This window comes from Diplotaxodon limnothrissa, linkage group LG5, assembly GCF_057381915.1.
Source record: "Diplotaxodon limnothrissa isolate DT_005_m linkage group LG5, D_limnothrissa_male_GT1.1, whole genome shotgun sequence".
NCBI lineage: Eukaryota > Metazoa > Chordata > Actinopteri > Cichliformes > Cichlidae > Diplotaxodon > Diplotaxodon limnothrissa.
In genome coordinates this window covers 26089589-26111312 of record NC_140600.1, presented here as the reverse complement: position 1 = coordinate 26111312, position 21724 = coordinate 26089589, and the positions used below count along the sequence as shown (strand labels likewise).

The following is a 21724-nucleotide window of genomic DNA, read 5'->3' as shown; positions in this document are numbered from 1 at the left end:
GTAAACATATTGAACCAGGTCATGCAAACAGTAGACCAAAACTTCTTCCACTAGAGGTGCACAGCACAAAGCAGGCGGAGCGCGCAGACTGAGATCCCTCTGGAGCCAGACCTCGAGACTGACAGCCGGCGGACATTTAGACACTTTGTCAGAAACAAAACAGGGAGGATGAACATGATATGGTTATGTTTGTTTTCTTCCCACTTGTTGTGGATTCTCTGTATGCTTTTTCTAACATGACGAATGCCAATGGAGGAAGGTGAGATTACTGTGATTTCCAGACTTTTGGGGATCTCAGTTTGAGCCTCAGATAACAGAACAGCCATAAAACAAACAAACAAACAAAGAAAAAAAAAACAAAGAAGTCTCCTTTTGATATTCGTACATTTCAGTGTTTTCCCTAACAAAAAGCATGCAGACACTTCAGGTCAGAATGACCCTTCACAAACCCAGTCTGAGCCAGAATAGAGTCCATAACCCCAGAATCACCCTTCACTTTCAATTATCTCCTTTGCAAATAGGCTTTAAACAAAAGAAGTGAATACTTATTTTTTTTTAAAGACAGAAACACTAAATAGTGACAATGTGAGGGGGAAAAAGGGGTTAACCAAACAGAAATAGATAGGCAGGTGAAATCAGCAGTGAAGACACAGCTTGAGATTTAACTAAACAGCTACTTGGTCGATGACTAGACTGAGTCATATTGATGGGTGAAGAGTATAAAGACATGCAGAAGGAGCTTTCAGTACTCTTTTCATTAGCTTTTTTCCCCCCTGTCTGGCCAGATTTTTGGAGAAGGCTGCGAGAAATGTCTAGCATGTGGTCCAGATGGACGCCCATTGTAACTGCGATTAGAGGTACTGCAGATGACAGATAATATAAGAGATACGTAATCAAAGCGAATACCTTTATCTCATCACAGATTAAAACTCTAGGCCCTTCCTGAAGCCAACCACTTATAGTACTAGCAAAATGTCAATGGCCACATTCACCTAGATTTTTTCAGCAGCGTGCTTTAATGGTGGTGGTGGAGGAGTATTGGCGGAGGGTTTCTGGACCAACATATTGCAAGATCCTTTAAAAGAGCCATGCCTACTTGAAGCAGCTTTGTTTACCATTAATGCAATGCAGTTAAAACTTGTAAATCTTCACTCATGAAGTTTTTTCTTTTTTAAAAATTATTATTTATCTTTTCTTTTTCTTTTTTTTCCCAGGCAAAGGAAATGTATGTTTTGTCTGCACTGTAACAGTGACCTGCTGGCTGTGGATGTACTCTGGTGGACCGTGCCTGATAGCTGCTCTGCATTCCTGGCCAGACTGGGCGGGTCGGCGGGTCAGCGGGTCGGCGGGCTCTGGGCGCTCCAGGGATTCGATGTGACATGACAACACTATTAGGTTGTGCTCAGATCCGACTAGTTGGCCTGCAGCAGTAGGTGCAGCTTCTCAGGCTGTCCCGATCCGTGCTGCCCTCATTGCTTCCACGACGGCCATCCTCGTAGTTAGACACTGGATGTTAGAGCAGAGCACGGATTATTCTGGGGTCTGAGATTATCCATGGTTGGTGTAAGAGCTTGAGTCTGTCTGTTCAAAGTAAGTGTAAATTGGCCTAATCCAGCTAGCTCCTCTTCCTAATTCTACACCCACATCATATTGGGCTGATGATAGAAATAGGCAAGATTTCCAATTGTACCAGATTCACATCTCATGACAAATCAGTGTGGTTGTATGACTGAAAACCTTACCGCAAACATCATAAATTATTGTGAACTTACATTTTAGGGCTATCCTAAATAAGGAAGAAATTTTGTCTAAAATAAAATAGTTTGTTTTTGGTTTAATTGCAGCTGATAATTACAGTAACTATGATATTATTATATACATGTTAAACTCATCTCCTTTGACATGAAAATTCACACAATTTCTAAAAACATACACCTTGAATCACCTAAATTTTCCTGGGAAAAAATTGAATTTCCATATGTTCATTCACTGTGAACTGCTAACTTACAGCTCTCCTCCTCGCCATTCCCCAAATCGTCATCCTCCTCCTCCTCTTCCTCTGGGAGCAGATGTCCATGGCAGGGGCTGGTGGGAGTAATCTGACTGGGTCCCTCGAGACTAGTGCCCAGCTGCAACTTCCGCATGTGGCGCACCACTGCTGTGGCATTAAATGCTTGCTACATGGAGAGAGGGAAGAGTGGAAGGGGAAAAAAAATAGTAAGAACCTTCTGTGTCTGACAGCTACTGAAGGAGGAAAACAGTTAAGCCGTACAAAATGAAACTCCTGGCAATCTTAATACACCTCTTCCCACAGGGTGCTGCGTGATTCAGCCGAGGAACTGACCTTCCATTTACTTTTGGCAAAGTTCTTCTTGATTTGTGCGCTGACAGATTCGTGGATATTCTTATCCAGAGCTGTGTCACCACATATCCTGAAAGTCACCAAGAATTGGAGAAATTACAGGAATTTTAGGCACATGACTGAGACATCATATTGTAAACAATTAGCATCATTCATGGCTAAGCATTACTTCACTGAAGCATAAGCCAATCTGTAGAACACTGATCTGCTGATCTGCAATGTAGAAATGTTTCTTTGGGCTTTTCCCAAACATCTGACAATGCACAATCAAAGAGATGAGTCAGCTAAAGCAATCAGTTATATGCACACTGACAGTAAGAAAAAACAATAAACAATATTGCAGTCAATAACTGATTGATTGTTGTATCTTGCGATATTAAAGAAGCCGAAATGTCACCCCTGAGAAACCAGAAAAATTTAAAAAATAAAATATAACAAATATATAAATAAAAACTTGAAAACATTTTCAGACTGCTGCTTATGACATTATAGCAGCTACATATAGATCCAGTATTTTAGCTTTCCTACCATGGATGCTGGAGCGCCTGCTCACATGTGTATCTTTTCAAAGGGTCTTTTTCCATCAGGTGACAGATGAAGTCTTTGGCTGCCAACGAAATTTAAGTTCATGTACAAATAATAATCTCATTTGTTGCTATTTATGTATTTTTTTAATCTGTATTTGTAGTAGACATTTCATGGTTACCTGAATCTGAGATGTCATCCCAGTATGGAGAGTCAAATTCATATTCTGCTTTCAGAATCTGCTCAAACAACTTGGCGTCATTCTCATCGTAAAACGGAGGATAGCCACATAAGCTGTAGAAACGACATTGGATTTTATTTAATGCAAGAAACCCCCTCCAAACGCTCTCTATACTTCTCAGGGATAAATAAACTGTGACTTACAGAATATAAGAAATTACTCCTATGGACCAGCAATCCACTGCTTTACTGTATGGCTTCTGAGCGAGCACCTCAGGAGCTGCAGTCAACATTCACAGAGTGAGAAAGTATAGAGACAGAGCAGCGGTGAGGATGAATTCAAGTAATCTTGACCTTTCAGTAATACTATGTGATCTGCCAGGTCATGTTAAACAGGTAGAGAGCACTTCTGAAACACTTGCAGTTGACTCAATAGTGGATGAAAGAGCCTCTCACAATGCAGAGTATAAAGAGGGGATATCAGCTGAAACAGCTAGTGCTAAGCTCACATGAAAGAGAAGGGGGGACGTGAGAAGACCAGAAAATTGAATGCCTCACCCACATATCCAGGAGTACCACAGGCTGTGGACATGACGCTGCCCGCCCCCTCAATTTTTGACAGTCCAAAGTCACTGATCATAATCTTCGAGTCTTCATCCATACTGTAATACAGCAAATTCTCCGGCTGCAGAGACAAGAAGAAAGATCAAAGAGGAAGGTTAGAAAAAAAAGAGAAAAGAAAGAAAAACAAGCCAACTGCAAGACAGGTTGAGCTTTTATATCTCTGTCTTTTGCTGAATTAAGATACCTTCAAGTCTCTGTGGACTATCCCCATATCATGGAGGTATTTGACTGCATCCAAGATTTGATGGATGAGCTGGCTGGCATCTCTCTCCGTGTAGAAACCTTTCTCCACAATTCTGTCAAAAAGCTCACCTCCAGACACCCTGTCAGTAAAACAAAATCAGGGAAAAGAGTCTCTACAGTACTGCAAATATTAGAAGTGATTTTCTCTTCAACATGAGCTTAAATTTGTTTAAATTAAAAAAAAATCTATTATCTTATTCTTTTATGATTATTACTGTCGTTTCCAACGGTTTACTGAATTTTAGCAAATTGTCCGAATTACGTAAGACTGCTTCATCCTGCTAGTGATTTCATGAGTTTGAACATTTGAAATGACATATATTAATACGAATATGATACACTGTCAAATTTGAGGTGTTACATAATGCCATATGTAACAGATTTTTTTTAAAAAGAAGCTTTTTCCTGATTTGTTTTCTCTAAATTAACAGAACAAAATCAAATGTTTCCAGGCTATTTTAAAGAAAAATATGAGAGGCATGTGTATCTTGTGTTGTGCAGTTGGCAGTGTGAAAGCAATGAGGAAGGAGAACTCACAGCTGCATGACAAGATAAAGGTGGGATGTACTTTCAAAGATGTCCTCCAGCGAAACAATATTGGGGTGCTTGATTCTGAAAATTCACAAACAGAGATCATCAGAAATCTGTTTTTTTTTTTATTCATTCATTTTCTTTTTTAAACAAGTCACATTTCACCAAACACCAAACGTTTATATTTAATTGGTCACCAGATGGCATTCTTGCTGCATAATTCCCATTTTAGTGAGCGCTGCTCTCTCTTTTCCCTGATGTGTACAATGGTGAACTCAGGTTAAAACAAGGTATTTACACTGCTCCCTAAAAATAGAAAATGTGACAGCCTCCCAGAAAAATCACAGCTAAGTTTTAGACAGATTACCTCTTGACTCTTTTCTGCACCTGCAGAAATGAACGAAAAACACTTATAGGGCCTAATAGCATGGTTATAACAAATGTTAGTCTCTTAAAACATTGATTTGGATTACTTATTGTTATGAACCAGCCAACAGAAGGTTGAGCATCTCTCTCGGCTGCTGAGTCAAGTTGAAAGCATATGAGGCATCACTAACACAACAGCAGCTGAGAAGGGCTAATGTGACTTTTCGTAGGGTGAGAGAATCCCTCTGTCTTTTCTCAGATCATTTTTTTCAAACTTCCCTCATCTCCCTCACTCTCATGTCTCTCTTATTTATTTCATTCTGACTTAAATATTCTGTCCACTCCTCCCATTCTTTCATATCATTCTCCCTCTATAATACTCCCCCCACCCCACCCTCTCCACTTCTCCTCCCTCTATGTCTCTTTCTCTTTCTTCAGTACACTGCTGCGGGGAACTCCACACCATCTCCGCCTCTGTGTGCTGTTGCCCTGGCAACAGGGACACTAAAAATAGGTCTATCTTCTTTACTCCTGACATTTCCGGTGCACAATCCTACTGTTTCAACTGACACCATGCATTTAGTCACCCATTCAATTGACCCCTTGCATATATTTTGGAGTGATGTATATGCACTGTAGTACCAGGCTGCACTGATTGATCCTTCCAGCTGGACACAAAGCAGCAGCCGATGCATCGCGAGCAACTCCAGCGGCCTCACCTGTGTAGTACTGCGATCTCATTTTCGATATTGTTCTCTTTGCCTTCCAACGCTTTCTTGGGAATGCACTTAATGGCCACGAGCCTCTGAGTCCTCTTTTCCTCTGCTAGAACCACCTCGGAGAAAGCACCCCTAAAACACACACAAGCGTACATGCACCAATCAGACAGTAATTGAGAGACGTGTGGACTGAAACGGACAAAATCAGAAAGCTTTGTGCCACGATGCCTAGAGTGTGACATGAAAGAATAACACATGAAGAGTTGTTTTTTGTTTTGTTTTTTTAACAAAACATTCATGCTTATAAGCTCTAATAAATAAAAAATAACTATATATGTTTGAATATACAGGTTTTTGGTGCAATCTTCTTATTTCTTCTTATATGTTCTGCTAACTGGAAGGTTGGTGGTTTGAACCCCAGCTCCTCTGGTGTGCATGTTGTTCCGTCCTTGTGCAAAATAATGAAAATGAATTTCCCTCTCTGAGAGTGTGATTGATAAAGGGCTGCACGCACTGAATGAGGCACTGTATTTGTGCATTAATGCATGAGCGGTCAATAGGCCTGGAAAAGTGCTATGAAAACACCAATGTTTAATTTACCACTTAACCACACCAGACCTCATACACTGCATTCAAACCATCAGGGTTTGTGTTTGTGTTGCAAAGGTGTGCGCGTGAGAGAGCGATGTTTAGATGAATAATTCACAACGGTGGCATTACCAAGAGGATTTTGGGGGGCCGAGAAAAGGCTCGGGAGGTGATGCAACAGTCACGTAGAAAGATGGGAAGAGAAGTTGTTTTAAAAAAGGAAACGATGTTCAATAATAGATAGAGTAAATGTAGTGTAGCTGTATCTGAGGGAGACTAGACTGCATTATAGATTACGGTCTGGTGATGATGAGAGGCAGAATAGTTTGTATTTACACAGTCTCCCCACAGGAGCGTGGGAGGGAGCTCAGGAGGAGACCTGAATGCACCAACATTGTTAGCAACCACAGGGATCCTTTCCATGTGTGCGAAGCAACACTGTCACTCAAAACACAAACGGATGTTTGATGTTCAAGTTTTAGAATACGTCATCTTTTGAGCCAAAACTGAAAATGTTTGGATTTTAATAAAAATCTTAAATAATAATTGCTCGCTTTATATTCCTTCTGCTTTTAAAGTTAATTAATATGTAATTACAAAGCTGATGTAATGTTCTTCTTCTTCTATTTTTTCTGTCATCTCTCCATAATAAATGCTCTGCCTGAATCCGTGGTAATCCTTGAGATGGCTTTGCACCGTGGCCATCTTGTGCTCAGCGAACCAAAGCACTGGAAACATTTGCATAGTGAAGCTGATGCACAAGAAAGCAACCAATTCTAACACACATCTCTGGTTTCATTTTTAAAACGTCCTTAAAATAGTCTCAGAGCAAAATTGCATAAACGTCCATTTCTCATCGACCCCTGAAAGCATTTTAATATGTTTAAGCCTGCAGCATTTGTAGCTACATAGGCTTTCATCAGAGGGTCAAGAGTGCTAAACTTACACTATCGGTCAGTAAAACTCTGTCTAACTTTATGGGGATTATTGAAAGTAAGGCAATCAACACCTCAGGGGGGAGAGAGACCTATGGAAATCCTAATTTGATCACGTGTCTTTCTCATGGAAATGTAGGCAGTATTATCTCATTTTAACATGTGTCTGAAATGTACTGTTACATTGTATAAGAACTGCCTCATCAACTTTATAAATGGCATTTACACACTTCCTTGCTTTGATACATTTCTCTGAAATTCTTAGAACTACCTGTTCAACTTCCACATTACCGCACACATCATAGGGCTCATTCCTTTTAAAGCTTTGGCACATTTGTGGACATTAATACTAACTGCCCACATTATTAAATGCTTGTGTAATGCAGCTCAAATTGTATAGAACAGCTCCTTCTATACTAACTCTAAAGCACCCAGGTGTCAATCCTTTTGAACAAGTTAAAACATGCCGAAATAACAGAATTTCATTGTGACCGATTCTGATAAAGGGCTGTGAAAGAGTCTTATCTTTTTATTTTCCATATCAAAATAATAGGATCTGTTAGCAAATTGCAGTACAAATTACACAGGTATAAATGTGAATCTTGTCCAGTCACCCATATGCTGTAATGTGTACTGTTGTACTGGAAAAGTGTGACCTTGTGGATTTTCAATCATTGCCTTTAAACCCACAGTGCAGTTTACGTCACAAAACACAGAATTCACTGTTACACTGACAGCTAAAGTCTGTTTACTTTGTACTGATAAAGATTTTGAGTGTGCAGACTACTGTGTGTTTTTGATAAGAAACACCACCAGTAATTGTTCTGCAGTGATTTGAGATATGCACCAAAGTGACTGACAAAACAGTGAAACAACAAGAAAGAAAAATCATCACTTTTTATAGGTGCAGAGTGCAAATCTGTACTGTTCAAAATGCTATAATATCAGACAGCAAAATATCAGCACAATACAATAGCCATAAAAAACAATAAACAACAAATGAAGATTAAAAGACATAAATACATATAGTGCTTAACAAATTATTAGATCCCACCAAAGGTAAGGTTAATGCCACAGCCGCTGTAAATTAAAGTTACTGGTAATTACAAAAATATATTTTTTCACGTTTTTATGTGAAACATTTTAATGGAAAAATGTAATTATTGTTATTATCTATGAATTTTCTCATTTACTGTTTTACAAAAAAGGAAAGGAAAAAACAGTAAAGAAGATCGATATTTTTTATTACTTTGCAAATTAAAATTTTACTTTTTAAGTTTGAAGTTTTACTTTCCTGAACAGAAAAACGTGCCAGCTCAGGTTTGGGTTTAAAATGTTATCAGTTTTTTTTAGCAGTTATAGCTACCATCTGGACCATTAGGGCTGTGCCTTATCATACAATATTACTGGAGTACATTTAAAAACACCCTCTCACAGTAGGGAGCAAACAACAATGGCACTAGCACAGGCATGTCCGAGAGTGAGAGCATGGAGTCAGTCCCCAGTGAAGACTAAGTACATAAAATGCAATGCTTTGCAAAATATGCAAACAAACAAAACAAAAACAACTGTTCCCACTAAAAGCGGAAAAAAACTTGTTCCACCATTTGAGGCGGAAAAAAAAAAAAAAAACAAGCTTTAAAGATTCATGAGGAGGTGATTCTAGCAGATAGCAACAATGTCAACCTAACTATCATCTCCAGTAGAAAATATTTTTCGATTTCAGCTTTATTATGTAACAATATTTTACTGACTACTAAACAGTTACAATGCTAGGTTGCTAGGTATTCTGTCAAGCAGTTTTTTTTAGTACGTTTACTTTAAAATTTCAGTGAAAAACATGACCTAGGCTACTTTTTGTGCTTACATGGGATTTATGCTGTGTCACTGGAAATAATGCTGTGTCACCACTATTGTACTATAATGGTGCATCTACTGCAAGCACCTTGTGGGAATAGATTCACATTTTGAATTAGGTAGTCTGTCATCAGTGACAGTACCTCATTGGAAAAGAAGGATGGGAAGTGCTCTTCATTGTGTTTGCACTGATAAATACTGCTGCCTGCAAGCTGCAATTACTGATGAAACATTGTTGAGGTTTTTTTCTATATTATCATAGATTTCATAGTCACAGATTTCCTTGATATATAATGATATAATTTTCAAGCTGTATCGCCCACCTCTCATCACTATTGCCTAATTGAGAGTTCAATCCCACAGTTTATTCACTTTGCTCTAAACAATGTCATGTGACTGAAAAAAGTCAGTCTCTTAGTACTACAGTAAAGGCTGAGACAAGAATGGAAAAAGAATATACATAAAAGAATATAAAAATATATTATCCAAAATGTAATTTAACATGTGTAAACATAAAATATCATTAGCTGTAACAGAACTATGAGGCTGTATAATGGTCGAAAGTGTTCTTAAAACAATATGACTGCGTGATTTCAGCACAGATCTGTGAGTGACAGAATGACAGAGCAGACGACAGAGCCAGAAAAGGATCATCATAGATGTACATATAAACACGCACATACACACACATGTACACACTTCCCCACTGTTGCCATGAGACACACTGTAATTAACCATCCAGTTGCTCATTTCTCCTTGGAGACATAGTAGGGGTGGACTCTCAATGGGTTTTGGAGAGGAACACAGAGGAAGCTACTGTAGCTGTTGCTCTAAACTAATGAGAATATGTGGAGTGCTGTGTATTTTAACCCTGGACAGGCGCAAAAATGGGGCTGTATGTTCTCATCCAGCTGTAAGGTTTTATTTTTTTCAGTCTCTGATTAAAACATTGTTTCTGTATCTAACCAGCAATTGGTAACATACAATGGAAATGTATTTAATGCCAGTAAATAATCCTGGCATGTGCATCAACTCGCTGTTAAGAAACTAAAATAAATACATTTCACATGAGTCACTGGACTCAAGACTCATAACTGATGCATCTGTCATCTTGGCAGTTAGAATAAGACATCTTGTAAAAGAAGATAGATAGATAGATAGATAGATAGATAGATAGATAGATAGATAGATAGATAGATAGATAGATAGATAGATAGATAGATAGATAGATAGATAGATAGATAGATAGATAGATAGATAGATAGATAGATAGATAGATAGACACACACACAAAAAAAAACACAAGTTGGTGATGACACTATCAGCCCAGCTGTCTAAATGGACAAATATTGATTCACACATTCTCATATCAATGTCTCGCATTGCTTTCACTCTAATTAGTGGTATCACTGTACTGTACAACACACACACACACACATGCTTTCATTTTTGTACATATACAGTACTGTGCAAAAGTCTTGAGCCACCCCTCATTTTTTTGTTAATTTTTTAAAGTGGTCGGATCAAAATTTTCCGTTGGTGATTGGTTGCAGATAATAAGAGAGGAAGCACAGTGAATGTCTGTAGCCATCTGTAGAGGCATTAACACGGTACAAACTCTGTCATTGCCTTACATGCTATTTCTATGTATTTTTACACAGGTTTCAAGAGAAGGCTTTTGCACATATATACACCCATTGGCCACTTCATTAGGTACACCTTTTCAATACTTTGTTAACACAAATGTCATAGGCAGCATATAGACCTGCAGGAGTTCAAATCGAGCATCAGAAAGGAGGAGAAAGGTGTCTTTGAACATGGTCTGATTGATGGTGATTGATTGATCTGAATATTTCAAAAACTTCTGATCTAGTTGGATTTTCTCACACAACAATCTGAAAACAGAGTTTCCAGAGACTGGTCAGGAAAAATAAAATATCCAGTGACCCTCAGTTCTCTGTGTGAAAATGCCTTGTTGTTTCCAGAGGTCAGAGGACAATGGGCAGAACTGATATGCAGGTAACTATAACTCAAATAATCCCTTGTTAAAACCAAGGCTTCTAACAAGCTGTATCTAATGAAGTGGCCAGTGAGTGTATTTGCACCGTTTTAGTCTTAAGCCAGTGACTTCATACAGTTGCAACATAAAGTTGCAGCCTTAACCCCCTGGGTTCTAAGTATCATAGATGGTAACCCTAACTGTACACTAACACTATATATTCACTGAACACAGGTTGTCACATACGGGTCTAAGTATTTGCTACTTAAGAATGAATACTTTTTCTAAGTTCTGAGAGTTCCTTAGTTCAAAAATATAATTTTTTGTGGCAATTACTTTTATCAGGTTCTTTTTTTATTTTAGGTGATAGCTTCACAATCAGTAAAAACTGTTGCCCTTTTTGAAAACATCTACAAGGACCCGTAAGCCTATCGATCTCACCTGATACAAAATACTCACTTCAAACCCAACACGCCTCCAAGTCCCAAAAAAACCATTCCCGTTTTAGTCCAATCCATAATGTGTGTGTGTGTGTGTGTGTGTGTGTGTGTGTGTGTGTGTGTGTGTGTGTGTGTGTGTGTGTGTGTGTGTGTGTGTGTGTGCTTGAGAGAGTGTAAAAGAAGACTGCATCTCTGTGGATATATAGTACAATCCAATTCAAAATTATCTCTAGATCCATTTTTCGCATTGCAAAAATATCTTTATACATTCACACCACCAAAGCTTGGGAGTGGAGTGGACTATTCACCAACAATTGTACAACTGTACGTTCTCCCTTCACACTGCTAGAGTTATGTGTAAGTCGAACCTCTTCACTCCTCTCCTATTCTCTTCAAACAAACTAACCAGCACAAGTGCTTTCCAGTGATTCTGAGTACTGCACAGTCACAATATTTATACTCATCATCCACCTTTACAGCACAAGTAGTTCTTAAAGCTGACCTGCCTCATCTCTTTGTTTTATTTGAAATTAAGGCTCATTTTATTGTTATCCTGTCTTTATGAGTCATACTTTATGCCAAATAGCTTCCCTTTTAAAATGTCAGTTAGGTCTTGATGTTAAAACTAATTGAAACAAGGGGTATTCCAAAAGTGAGTCAGATACCATCGCTTAGGTGTAAACTATGATTGTGAACTTATTGCATTATTCCTCTAAAACCTGTATCATGTAATTACCTTGTTCCTTAACCGGGGGCTCTAAAAGAAGAATCAGGCATCAGCAGTAAACTTCAGAATCACTCTGCTGTGGAAGCTTAAGACTGATTTTACTACTGTTTTGTGGTTTAAATGATTTGTTAAGTAGCCTCTGTGTAGCTCATTTCTATTAGACAAGCTACCAGCTCATGGGTATAATCCCTGTCCACAGCACTCATAAACTGAACTTATGTTCCTGCACACTATCACTGTTCATGATTAAAGTCAAGCTGCAGCGTTCTGTTTTGTAAATAAACACAGTAAATTAAGTGATTTCAGAGGACATTTATCCACACTGTAAAACAAAAAGACATCTATTTGGACAACTGAGATACAGAAAAGCGAAGGCTTTCAGTATTAATGGCAGTAATAAACCACAGTAACTACAGCAATGCCTCGGTCCCTGGACTCTCCTTCCATCTTAAAGTCTTAAACAAACACTCTCGGTAAAGAGGGCCAACACAGAAGAAACTTGAGTCAGCTAGACTGTCATCGCATGTTACACCTCCATAACAAGTATCAAAATATAATCTGAACTTTTGTCTACTAGTTATGACTATTAATTCCAGGAACAAACAAACAAACAAAAAAGATTCTATCTGTATTTGTTTACTGCATTTTTCATGATGAAAGATTTACCCTTGACCCTTTGAGATTGACCCTTGACCCTTTGGTAACACGTTCTGCATTCATGTAGGCTACTTCCTTTTAACATTAGTAGTTCCACAAAGTAAAGGTTGACTGATATAAGCTCTTTAAGATGGATATCGATACTTCATGACACTTTATGATTTATAAATGTGATACTCTGATATATCTAGAGATGGGAATGAAGAACCAGTTTGAGTAGTTTGATTCCTTGGAATGCATTGTCGGCTTTTCTATCTGTCCTACTAGCAAATACGCTACAATCAGTTGATTTCAGTTTGTGTGCTGGAGGAGGGAAGTTGTTGTGCAGTCTAAAGTGGAGCTATGGACATTTTGTTTTGACTGCACAAAAGGAGAAGAGTGCAATGGTAAAGTATAAATTGCAAACAACTACATTATGCTGCTAACGCACCTTTTGCTCTTAGAAATCACCTGCACAGACAGCATGCTAACGGTAAGCTAGCGAAGACCCCAGAGTGATGTTAAAGCTGAGTGAATGCTGATCCCACCCCAGCAGCCAGACCCTGAACTTCAACAGGAAACAAACTGCTGAGCAGTCAGGCAGCAGGCTTCGTTTTTACCTGTTCATGTTGGAGTAATTAAGTAACATACTGCTTTATTTAAAAATATTCTGTGTGATATGTGTAATACATTACTTTTTTGAGTAATGACCCCAACTCTGGGGGAAAAACATCCAACATGCACAAACATTTGAACACACAGCATGCAATTAATTTGCACAAATGTAGTGTCTTTGTATATGCTGGTGCATATACAAATCATGGTGGTGACTAAAAATGGAGCCAATGAGAACACAACGTCAGCATTCATCACAGGGTTGAAAGTTGTTTCTCATGTCTCTTCTCACTTTTTACATTTTAATTTATCAACTGTTATGAATACACATTCCAATAGATCATCAAATATCTAATAATAGCTGATAATATTGACCCATAAATAAATTAGGCTCACAGTCATACATTAGGAACAGGGAGGGGGATAGAGCGTGCCACCACATGAGCCCCAACCAGCCCCGATTAGGTAGGTGTTAAAAACTGTATCTTGATGGAGTCTCACTTGGTTGCCTGACACAATTTATCTAATCATCCGATGACACTTGGGTTTTGTCAATAAATGAAAAAAAAAGTGTGTTGAGGATTAGAGTGAATGTGCTCTGGAGAAACTGGTAGATTGAACGCATTACCTCTGGACAGAAACAAGTTGTCTGTTTTCAGGAGGTGTCCTAAATAAACCGATGAATAGTTTAACACACCAAGAGGCTAAAAAGTGGCAAATTTTTAAGAGCATGACACCCAAATATTCTGTTTTGGGAAAAGTACAATTTTGTGTACAATTTCATTACACTAACAGAATCCCAAGACTCTATAGTGCCCTACAACTCTGTCTCATTCATTTCATTCTTGGTAATTCACAGTGTTGAAGGAGAAAAGCATGACAATAACAAAAGTGAAAAACAGTCTCCAAAGCAAGGCAGGTATATTAATTGTAGAGGGGGGATTTCTTTTCCCCCATCTGCTAACACTACCATGAGGACAATTTGTTCTCCAGTGGACTTCAAACAGAGGTAGAACTGTGAGGATTATTCGGATCTGAATATAATATTTCAACATAAATCAATTAACTTCACACACTGAATTCCTGGATAAAGCTCCCCAGTAATCTTTTCTCTGAGCATAAGGAGCTTTCCGTCAACACATTAATTCTACCCTCTGCTAGGTCCAGCTATAGTGACAGGAGGGAAAGAATATTACTACAGCATTTTCTTTTTCTCGTTTTTTTCTGGAATAAGAGAGCATGGCATCCTGGCATTTTACTCACTTCAATCCAAGTTATATAACCTTTAATATCATACTTTAACAGTCACTGTTTTAAGTTGCTGTGGAGTCCTGGTAGAATCATTTCAGGAGTTATGAGCATTAAGCAGCAGTCATGAAATCTGAAACATACAGTCAAAGTGCATTACAGACAGCATGCACAGCTCTGAGAGACAGATTTTCTGTCTCTTACAGTGTTTTAGATAACGAGACAGTGTCATCTACCCACTGCTATCTCACAGTTTTGGATGGGGACCAGAGTTGTGCAGTCATTAATATCTGATTCTGTGTTGCCTCTCTGGGGAAGCAGGTGTGATTCCAAGAGGAGAGAAAACAGCCACACTACATATGGCACACCCGTGTCATCACAGGTGGATGTGTGCTAGGTCACTTGTACTCAGTTTAGGGGTGGAGAGGTGCCCACCTGACCATCTGGGCTCAGTCCTGTCCCCCTGGAGGGTGCAGATGCAGGTCTGCATGAACCCATGCTTCACCATCACAGACTGCAAGGCAACCTGAACCCAGCTGGTTGAAGATTAATTTGGTAGACTTATTAAATCAAGATTTAAAATGTATTTCAAATTCCAGACTATGAGGCAATAACAAAATGTAATCAGGGTCAATATGAGGGCAGCGGGAAATATGATTCACCGCCAGATTTTACATGACTGGTTGGACTCAAGCTTCAACAGATTTTCTGGCAAACTGCAGTCAGCAGTTACAGCCAACTTCTCCTGATTACCCAAGTTTGGAGTTCATACAACAGTCTTATATCCTCCTGTCAGCCATGATGGAGTAGCTCCCACAGACACATATGAAAAGGATAAAGAGTAACAAGTCATACTGAAAATTACAATTTCATAACTGGTTTAAATAAAAGGGATCTATCCAGTTACATTGATTTTATGTTAGTATGAAATGTGTTCTTATTCTTTCTTTTTTTTACTTTAGAGTTTTCATAAAAGGAGAAAATGTATTATGTATACTGTAGGAAAGAGGAAACCCAGAACAAACAGCCTACAAGTATTTCACATCCTCCTCAAGCACTAACCTCTGGAGCCAAAAGTTTTTTTTACGTTTGTGTTGAAAACTGCAGTTCTTCTGCTGACCACTGGAGGCAAGTTCCCAAAACAAATCAGTCCCATTAGACTCCATGTTAAAATGACAAAATTTAAAGCACTAAACAGTCTGTTTTACATTCTGGTACGAAAAGTGTTTTCATCTCTATGGATAGTTTCTCCCTTCATAACAATTCGAGAGAGTACATTTGCTTTTTGCTTTTTTTTATTGCATTTAATTGTATTTTTTACACAGGCAGCTGCAGTCGATTGGTATCTGCTGGTCCCTTTCTCCACTAGTTGGAGTCACTGAACTGGACCACTACACTGTGCTTCTGCTTTTGATACCTTTTGAAGCATTTTAATTGAATTATCTGACAACTAACAAATGCACTAACATGGTTTACTTGTTACCATGACAACTCCACCCTCTTGCTGAAATATGGTCATTGCTACCTAAACAAAACAAACAAATAACAACAACAACAACAGCAAAAAATGAGGATAGTAAAAACACTGAAGCTTGCAGTTGCAAATCAGTTGGTGATGCTATGGTAGCTGCCTTCCTGAGAGCATGGTTTAGATCAGTGATAGGTGCTACACAGTCGTTAAATGGTGTGGAAATATATGGTAGAATGGCTATGTCAGGCTGTGTTAATCCTCATTATTTTGCTTTCACCACATTAAATCATGCAACATGCGTATGCACTCTGTCACCTGCAAGTACTCATAAGTTACAATGCGCATGGACAACAAATGCCAGCTTCACTATATGATGTCTCAGACTTTACAAACCTACCAGTACTTGTATGGGTTTTATCTTTGTGATGATAGACTCTCCAATAATGAAGGGAAATTTAATTCAAATTCTAAACATACATGGTTGTTTTTGTATCTAGTTATCCATAGTGTTATAGAGGCATTCCCGTTGCTGAGATTTCAGCAGTATTGGTGTAATGCAGACACAGCAAAAAGGAGCGTGACATCCAAATATTCCCAAAAGGTGTGGAAGTGCCTTTGCAAGTTTCGGCCAGTCAGCCATCGAGTCGAAATCTGTCAACTAAACAGTAAGTACTACTTACGTTCCCAGCACTTCTTTGAAGTCGTAATGTTCTTTGATGTCTGATGTCTTCTTTTTCCATCCATTTCCATCCTCTCCAAGAGGCATCCTACAATGCTGATGGGAAACGCCACACTACAGCTGTGGAAAAAAATAATCAAGGAAAAGACTCAGAGTATACACAATTAAGTTCAGATCAACTGCATTGATTTTCAATAGAGAAACAAATTAAATGATCAATTCGGGGAATTAGTGACTTGGTTACATTCTAAGACTTTTTTTTTTTTATTCTTAAGGAAAAAACATCCACTTTTTCTCTTCTACTTTTATGTTTGCAAAGATTTAAATGCAAAGTGGAGATATACATGTTTAGGAATTTGTATACAATCTGTGCATTCCTACAGTGTTTAATATTGAAAATTAAACAAAAATATTCAGTGTTTTTTAATTGTTTTAGATTACACTCTGGTTATATGGTGTGCTGCACTGAATGACAAGAAAAAAAGCTGGAAGTAAGCGCATGATGACAAAATACAAAATTACAACAGCTCTTGTGTTTGAATTTATTAAACAGGACAAATTAGATGACCAAGGTATGTCTTATTAAGATGTAGACATTAATGAGATAAGAAATAGAAATAAATCACGACAAAACAAACCTTTAGCAACAAACCTAGGACAAGTTTACAAACAGAAACCACAAACCACTAAAAATGACAGTTCTCCAGTTCTAAAAACCACTAATAAAGTAGGGCAAACAGTGCAGCAGAGGCTGTCACAAGAAAGCGACCATATACCGTGGCAAAAACAAACGCATGGTCAGTAGGTTGTAGGCAGACACTAGCTGGGGGACCTGTGCTATATTTAACACTTCGCTTGAAACAATTGGGTTTCTCTGAAGAATGAGTATCTACAAATATACAAATCCTTGGAGATCTTTGAAGTGGAAAGTGTAGGCTATTCCAGTGATTAGGGTTTGACAATAGAGGCTGCAGGGCTGCAGGGCGTGAATGGCAAGCAAGCAAGGAGTTTGAATGGAAATTAAAAACGATGCGATATGCTTCTAATGCCACAGCGAGCTCGTTTTTCGTGGGTCGTGGTGAACATGCAACTATCATAGACTACAGGAAGAATAGACGATGTGGGTGTGCGAACCATACTGCAGTGCTCAAGGGTACGGCAGTCAAATCAAGACAGCATCTTAAGGTTTAAGCAGGAGGCTGCGGACATGCGACAAGGAAGTGGAGCAAAGGCACTTTGTCTCACAGATAAAAATAACACAACGCAAACAAGCCTGCAATGAATGTTGAACTGAAAAGGGAACGTACCTAAATGGCGATCTGTGGCTGTGATGCGTTCTTCTTCCCTCTGGGAGCGAGTGTGCTTGCTGTGCTTGTGCGCAGCGCTGGGTCCGCTCCGACTTCTCCTGACGTCAAGAAAGCCAGACGTCTATGGACGTAGTGCACCATAAAATCACTATCTGTTCCCTCAACAACGCGATCTGCGATTCACCTTATGACTGTCGAGCGACTGTCTGTTACAGCTGAAGAGTTTTTATTTTTGGCGATACTATAGCGCAGATAATTCTCCTCCTTAAGCACTGTGCGAGTTAGATTCGGGCAAATTTTCAAGAGTTTTTGAAAGTCATAACAACCCAGTTTGAATAAATTATCAATCACAGCCAGAGAAGCCGGTTTAGCTACAGCAGACTAAACATTTTAAACGCAAAATGGCCCCAGGATGAATTATTATTTTACGCATGAATTATCAGAGGATTAAATCTCCCTTCCGCACCAAGCATCTTTCTTTTGCAGCTCTGTGCACTCTCACACTTAAACCATTTCCTGGCAGCCAAGTGACATGCAAAGGTGTGGACAAACAAAAAGCAGGTGAGAAGATCCGGGAAGAAATAAAATGTCTCACTCACTCATTAAAAGTTTATCGTTCCCCCTTGAATGAAGTTTGATTATTGTTTCTTTTTTAGTTTAATATTTATGTCGTAATTCAGTGCTTGTTATTCCTTTATTTTTATCACCACTTGCAGGATACTGTCCACATACTAAGAAGACAATCACTGAGTATCTAAATGTATATTCTTGGTAAACGTATACGGAGAACTCCACCAACCAGTCTCCATGGAACATCACAGGGAGAAAAAGCTCCACAGGGATGGTAGCACACAGCCCGCCATTTCTGGGAAAAGGCAGGGAGTTGTCCTTCTCAGTGTATCATTGTAAATAAATGTTGGTTGGGCGTACTGCATAGCCAACATTGTAAATCCAAGCACAATACATTATAATACAAATGTCCTTAATAACACAGAAAAGCTAAGTGAAATTCTCTCTCATAAAAAGCTCTAGTGTCTGAACACTTACTCCAATACTATAAAAACCATCACTGAGTGCCGTTCCTTTATGTGTTTTTTATTTCCTTTCTTTTGTCTTAAGCACTTGTTTAAATGTGCTTTTCAAACAAAGTGATGCTGAAGTTAGGGTTGCCAACTCCCTGAAAAATAAATAAGGGACACCTCGTGGCCAGGGCCGGGCAACCCAGTTGTCTTCACCCTTCCCAGTGTGGTAGCTCTTTTTTTGTGTGTGTGAAATTATTTTTTAACCATTTGACTTGAATTTGATTTAAGCAGATGCATATTCTTTGTGATATGACCATATGGGAAACAAATGATCATTTAGCCATTTATTTTTAGCTCAAAATGACAACATTAACACAGTAAAACAGGTCTCTTTCTTAAACAGAAGCCTGTCATGCTTAACTTTTGAGAATATAAGTAAATCTTTCTTTAAAAGAACTCTGTCCTGCTTAACTTAAAATAATAGAAAACAATAGAAAGAAAAACATTCTTGTAACAGTGCACATTTAGTGCATTTAGTACAATTGGCTTCAGTTGAGGTATTATTTCAGCTTTTCTAATGCTAATCAGCTGCTCCTGTTTGTAAACCCGCTTGTTCCCATGATTACGCATCATAACTCATCATCATTATTCATCTATGTATTACTTTTATGTATTAGTCATCTATTTGTTGTAATCATCCATCCTTGCAGTTGTTTATTACACAAAATAAATGATATTATCACACTTCTGGCCACATAGCGCTGATATTCACTGCACATGCCCATATTAACCTTAACCAGAGGGTTTAAACAACAAACCAGTGTTTACATACCATATCTGCTTCTGCCGTGGCCTGGTGGACAAAAAATTGGTTAAGGGTTCCCCGAGCTTTCACGCCCCTCATGTTCTTCTTGTGCCCACCACTAGAAGCATGCCTATGGAAAAAGTGCGCCGGCACACAGTGCAGTGCGCTTTATAGGTGTTATCGTGCACTTTCCCAGCCAGGTGTTTTCCTTTTCCCAGTCCTCCCTGTACTTTTGCAGCCTTTTTTCTTTTCTTTCTCTGAGGGGAACAAACATTGCTGCTCTAACGCTGGGCTTACACTGTGCGATTTTTGGCCCATTTTGAGCCGATTTTTGAGTCGTGCGACCGATTTGGTGATCGGCCCGATTTTGGCCTTCATCGTGCATCGTGTAGTATACGTGGGGTAACGAGAAGCGATTAACACCTCACGACCAGCTCCCGATCATCAATCGCTCGTGAGGGTGTCACTACAGCCGCTCACACTGCTCATGCGCAAACACGTAAACATCGGTGAAAAAGACGGCGCAGCACGGCTGTCCAGCGTGTGATCTGGACACAAGCGATGGAGGCACAACTTGTAGAACTTTGGAAAGCTCATCCGAGCCTTTTCGATGTGGCATCACAAAATTATCACGACCACAACAACCGTGAAAATAGTTGGATTTACACTGCTGCTCAATCACAGCTGCCTGATCATGTTTTTCATTAGCAATTTAGCAAAGTTGATGGTGGTGTGTCTGTGTGAGTGAAAGACAGAGAGAGCGAGCGACAGATTTTCTGTTATAACCTTCATGTTATGTTGGCACAGTGTGAGCACTCAGGTCGCATCAGAGCATCGGGCCGTATAGTGTGAGACCCTGCATCGTGACCTGCAAACTTCTAATCCCTGCGAGTCAATCGTGCAGTTTGAGCAAGAGCTGAATAACGTGACTGAAAAAAATCGCAGTGTCTGCCCAGCTTTAGGTGTACTGTCATCCGAGACGTGCACCGCAGTGTCGGCGTTTGTTTCCCTGTTGGCCATGCTTGTTGTTGTGGTCATCTGTTGTCTTCCGGTATTTTCTCCGCAAGCGACCTTTCCTCGACCAATGAGATAATCTGAATTGTCATACTCGAATTGTCATAAGTATGCTGTCAGCTCATTGGTCACAAAGCAGGAGAGGGGCTGGGAATTATGTTTTCAAACAAAGCGTTAATTCCATTAACATTTATAGACTACTTTTGATTCTCACTGTATTACGGGACAAAGTGCGTCCCTTATTAGCTCAATACGGGACGTGTGCTTTTGTTTCTAAATACGGGACGATTCCGTTTTTTAAGGGACGGTTGGCAACCCTAGCTGAAGTACAAGTAATATGCCATTACCACAACTTCTTCTAGTAATCATAATTACCATAATGAAAAAAACTCTTCTTTAACTCCCATTTATAATTTTCACAACAAACTACTACATTATACTTTTGTACAGTTTTTTTTTCAGTTTCTTGTGGATACAGTAACCATAGATGTGATTTGTCATATGTTACGCTTCTTCTTTCAGCTCTTCACCACAGCAGATTATCTGACTCCATCTCACTGTATCCCCCGCATCCTCCTCTGTCACACCAGCCCTCTTCATGTCCTCCTTCACTACATCCATGAATCTGGCAGCTCCATCTTCAACATCCTTTACCCCATAAATCCATTCTCCCTTCCCTGCACATGTCCAAACATCTCAGCCTTCCCTCCCTAACTTTGTCTGAACCCGAGCTGTCCCTCTGGTGTTCTCATATTTAAGCTTGTCCACTCTGGTCACTCCTAATGAAAATCTTAGCATCTTTAGCTCTTTCACATCCCACCATCTCCAAAC

At 39.1% G+C, this 21724-nt stretch overlaps 1 protein-coding gene across 1 annotated transcript; it reads right to left on the bottom strand.

The window, feature by feature from the left end:
- Nucleotides 1-1260: 1260 nt before the first annotated feature.
- On the bottom strand, nt 1261-20322 carry camk1a (calcium/calmodulin-dependent protein kinase Ia). The gene is made up of 13 exons (XM_085354395.1): nt 19907-20322; nt 18053-18173; nt 16747-16865; nt 5551-5682; nt 4472-4546; nt 3876-4014; nt 3626-3752; nt 3272-3347; nt 3069-3181; nt 2891-2969; nt 2345-2432; nt 2009-2177; nt 1261-1506 (listed from the first exon to the last, which is right to left on the bottom strand). The coding sequence occupies exons 3-13, from the start codon at nt 16830-16832 to the stop codon at nt 1403-1405; spliced, it is 1188 nt and encodes a 395-aa protein (XP_085210521.1). The 5' UTR covers nt 16833-16865; nt 18053-18173; nt 19907-20322; the 3' UTR covers nt 1261-1402.
- Between the last annotated feature and the right edge of the window lie 1402 nt (nt 20323-21724).

Excerpts from the sequence above, each read along its gene's own strand:
- camk1a (XM_085354395.1), bottom strand. The coding sequence starts at position 16,832 with ATGCCTCTTGGAGAGGATGGAAATGGATGGAAAAAGAAGACATCAGAC. Across the intron at positions 4,547-5,550 it reads GAGATCGCAGTACTACACAG|AATCAAGCACCCCAATATTG; the intron begins GTGAGGCCGCTG and ends GTGAATTTTCAG. Across the intron at positions 2,433-2,890 it reads CAGGCGCTCCAGCATCCATG|GATATGTGGTGACACAGCTC; the intron begins GTAGGAAAGCTA and ends GGTGACTTTCAG.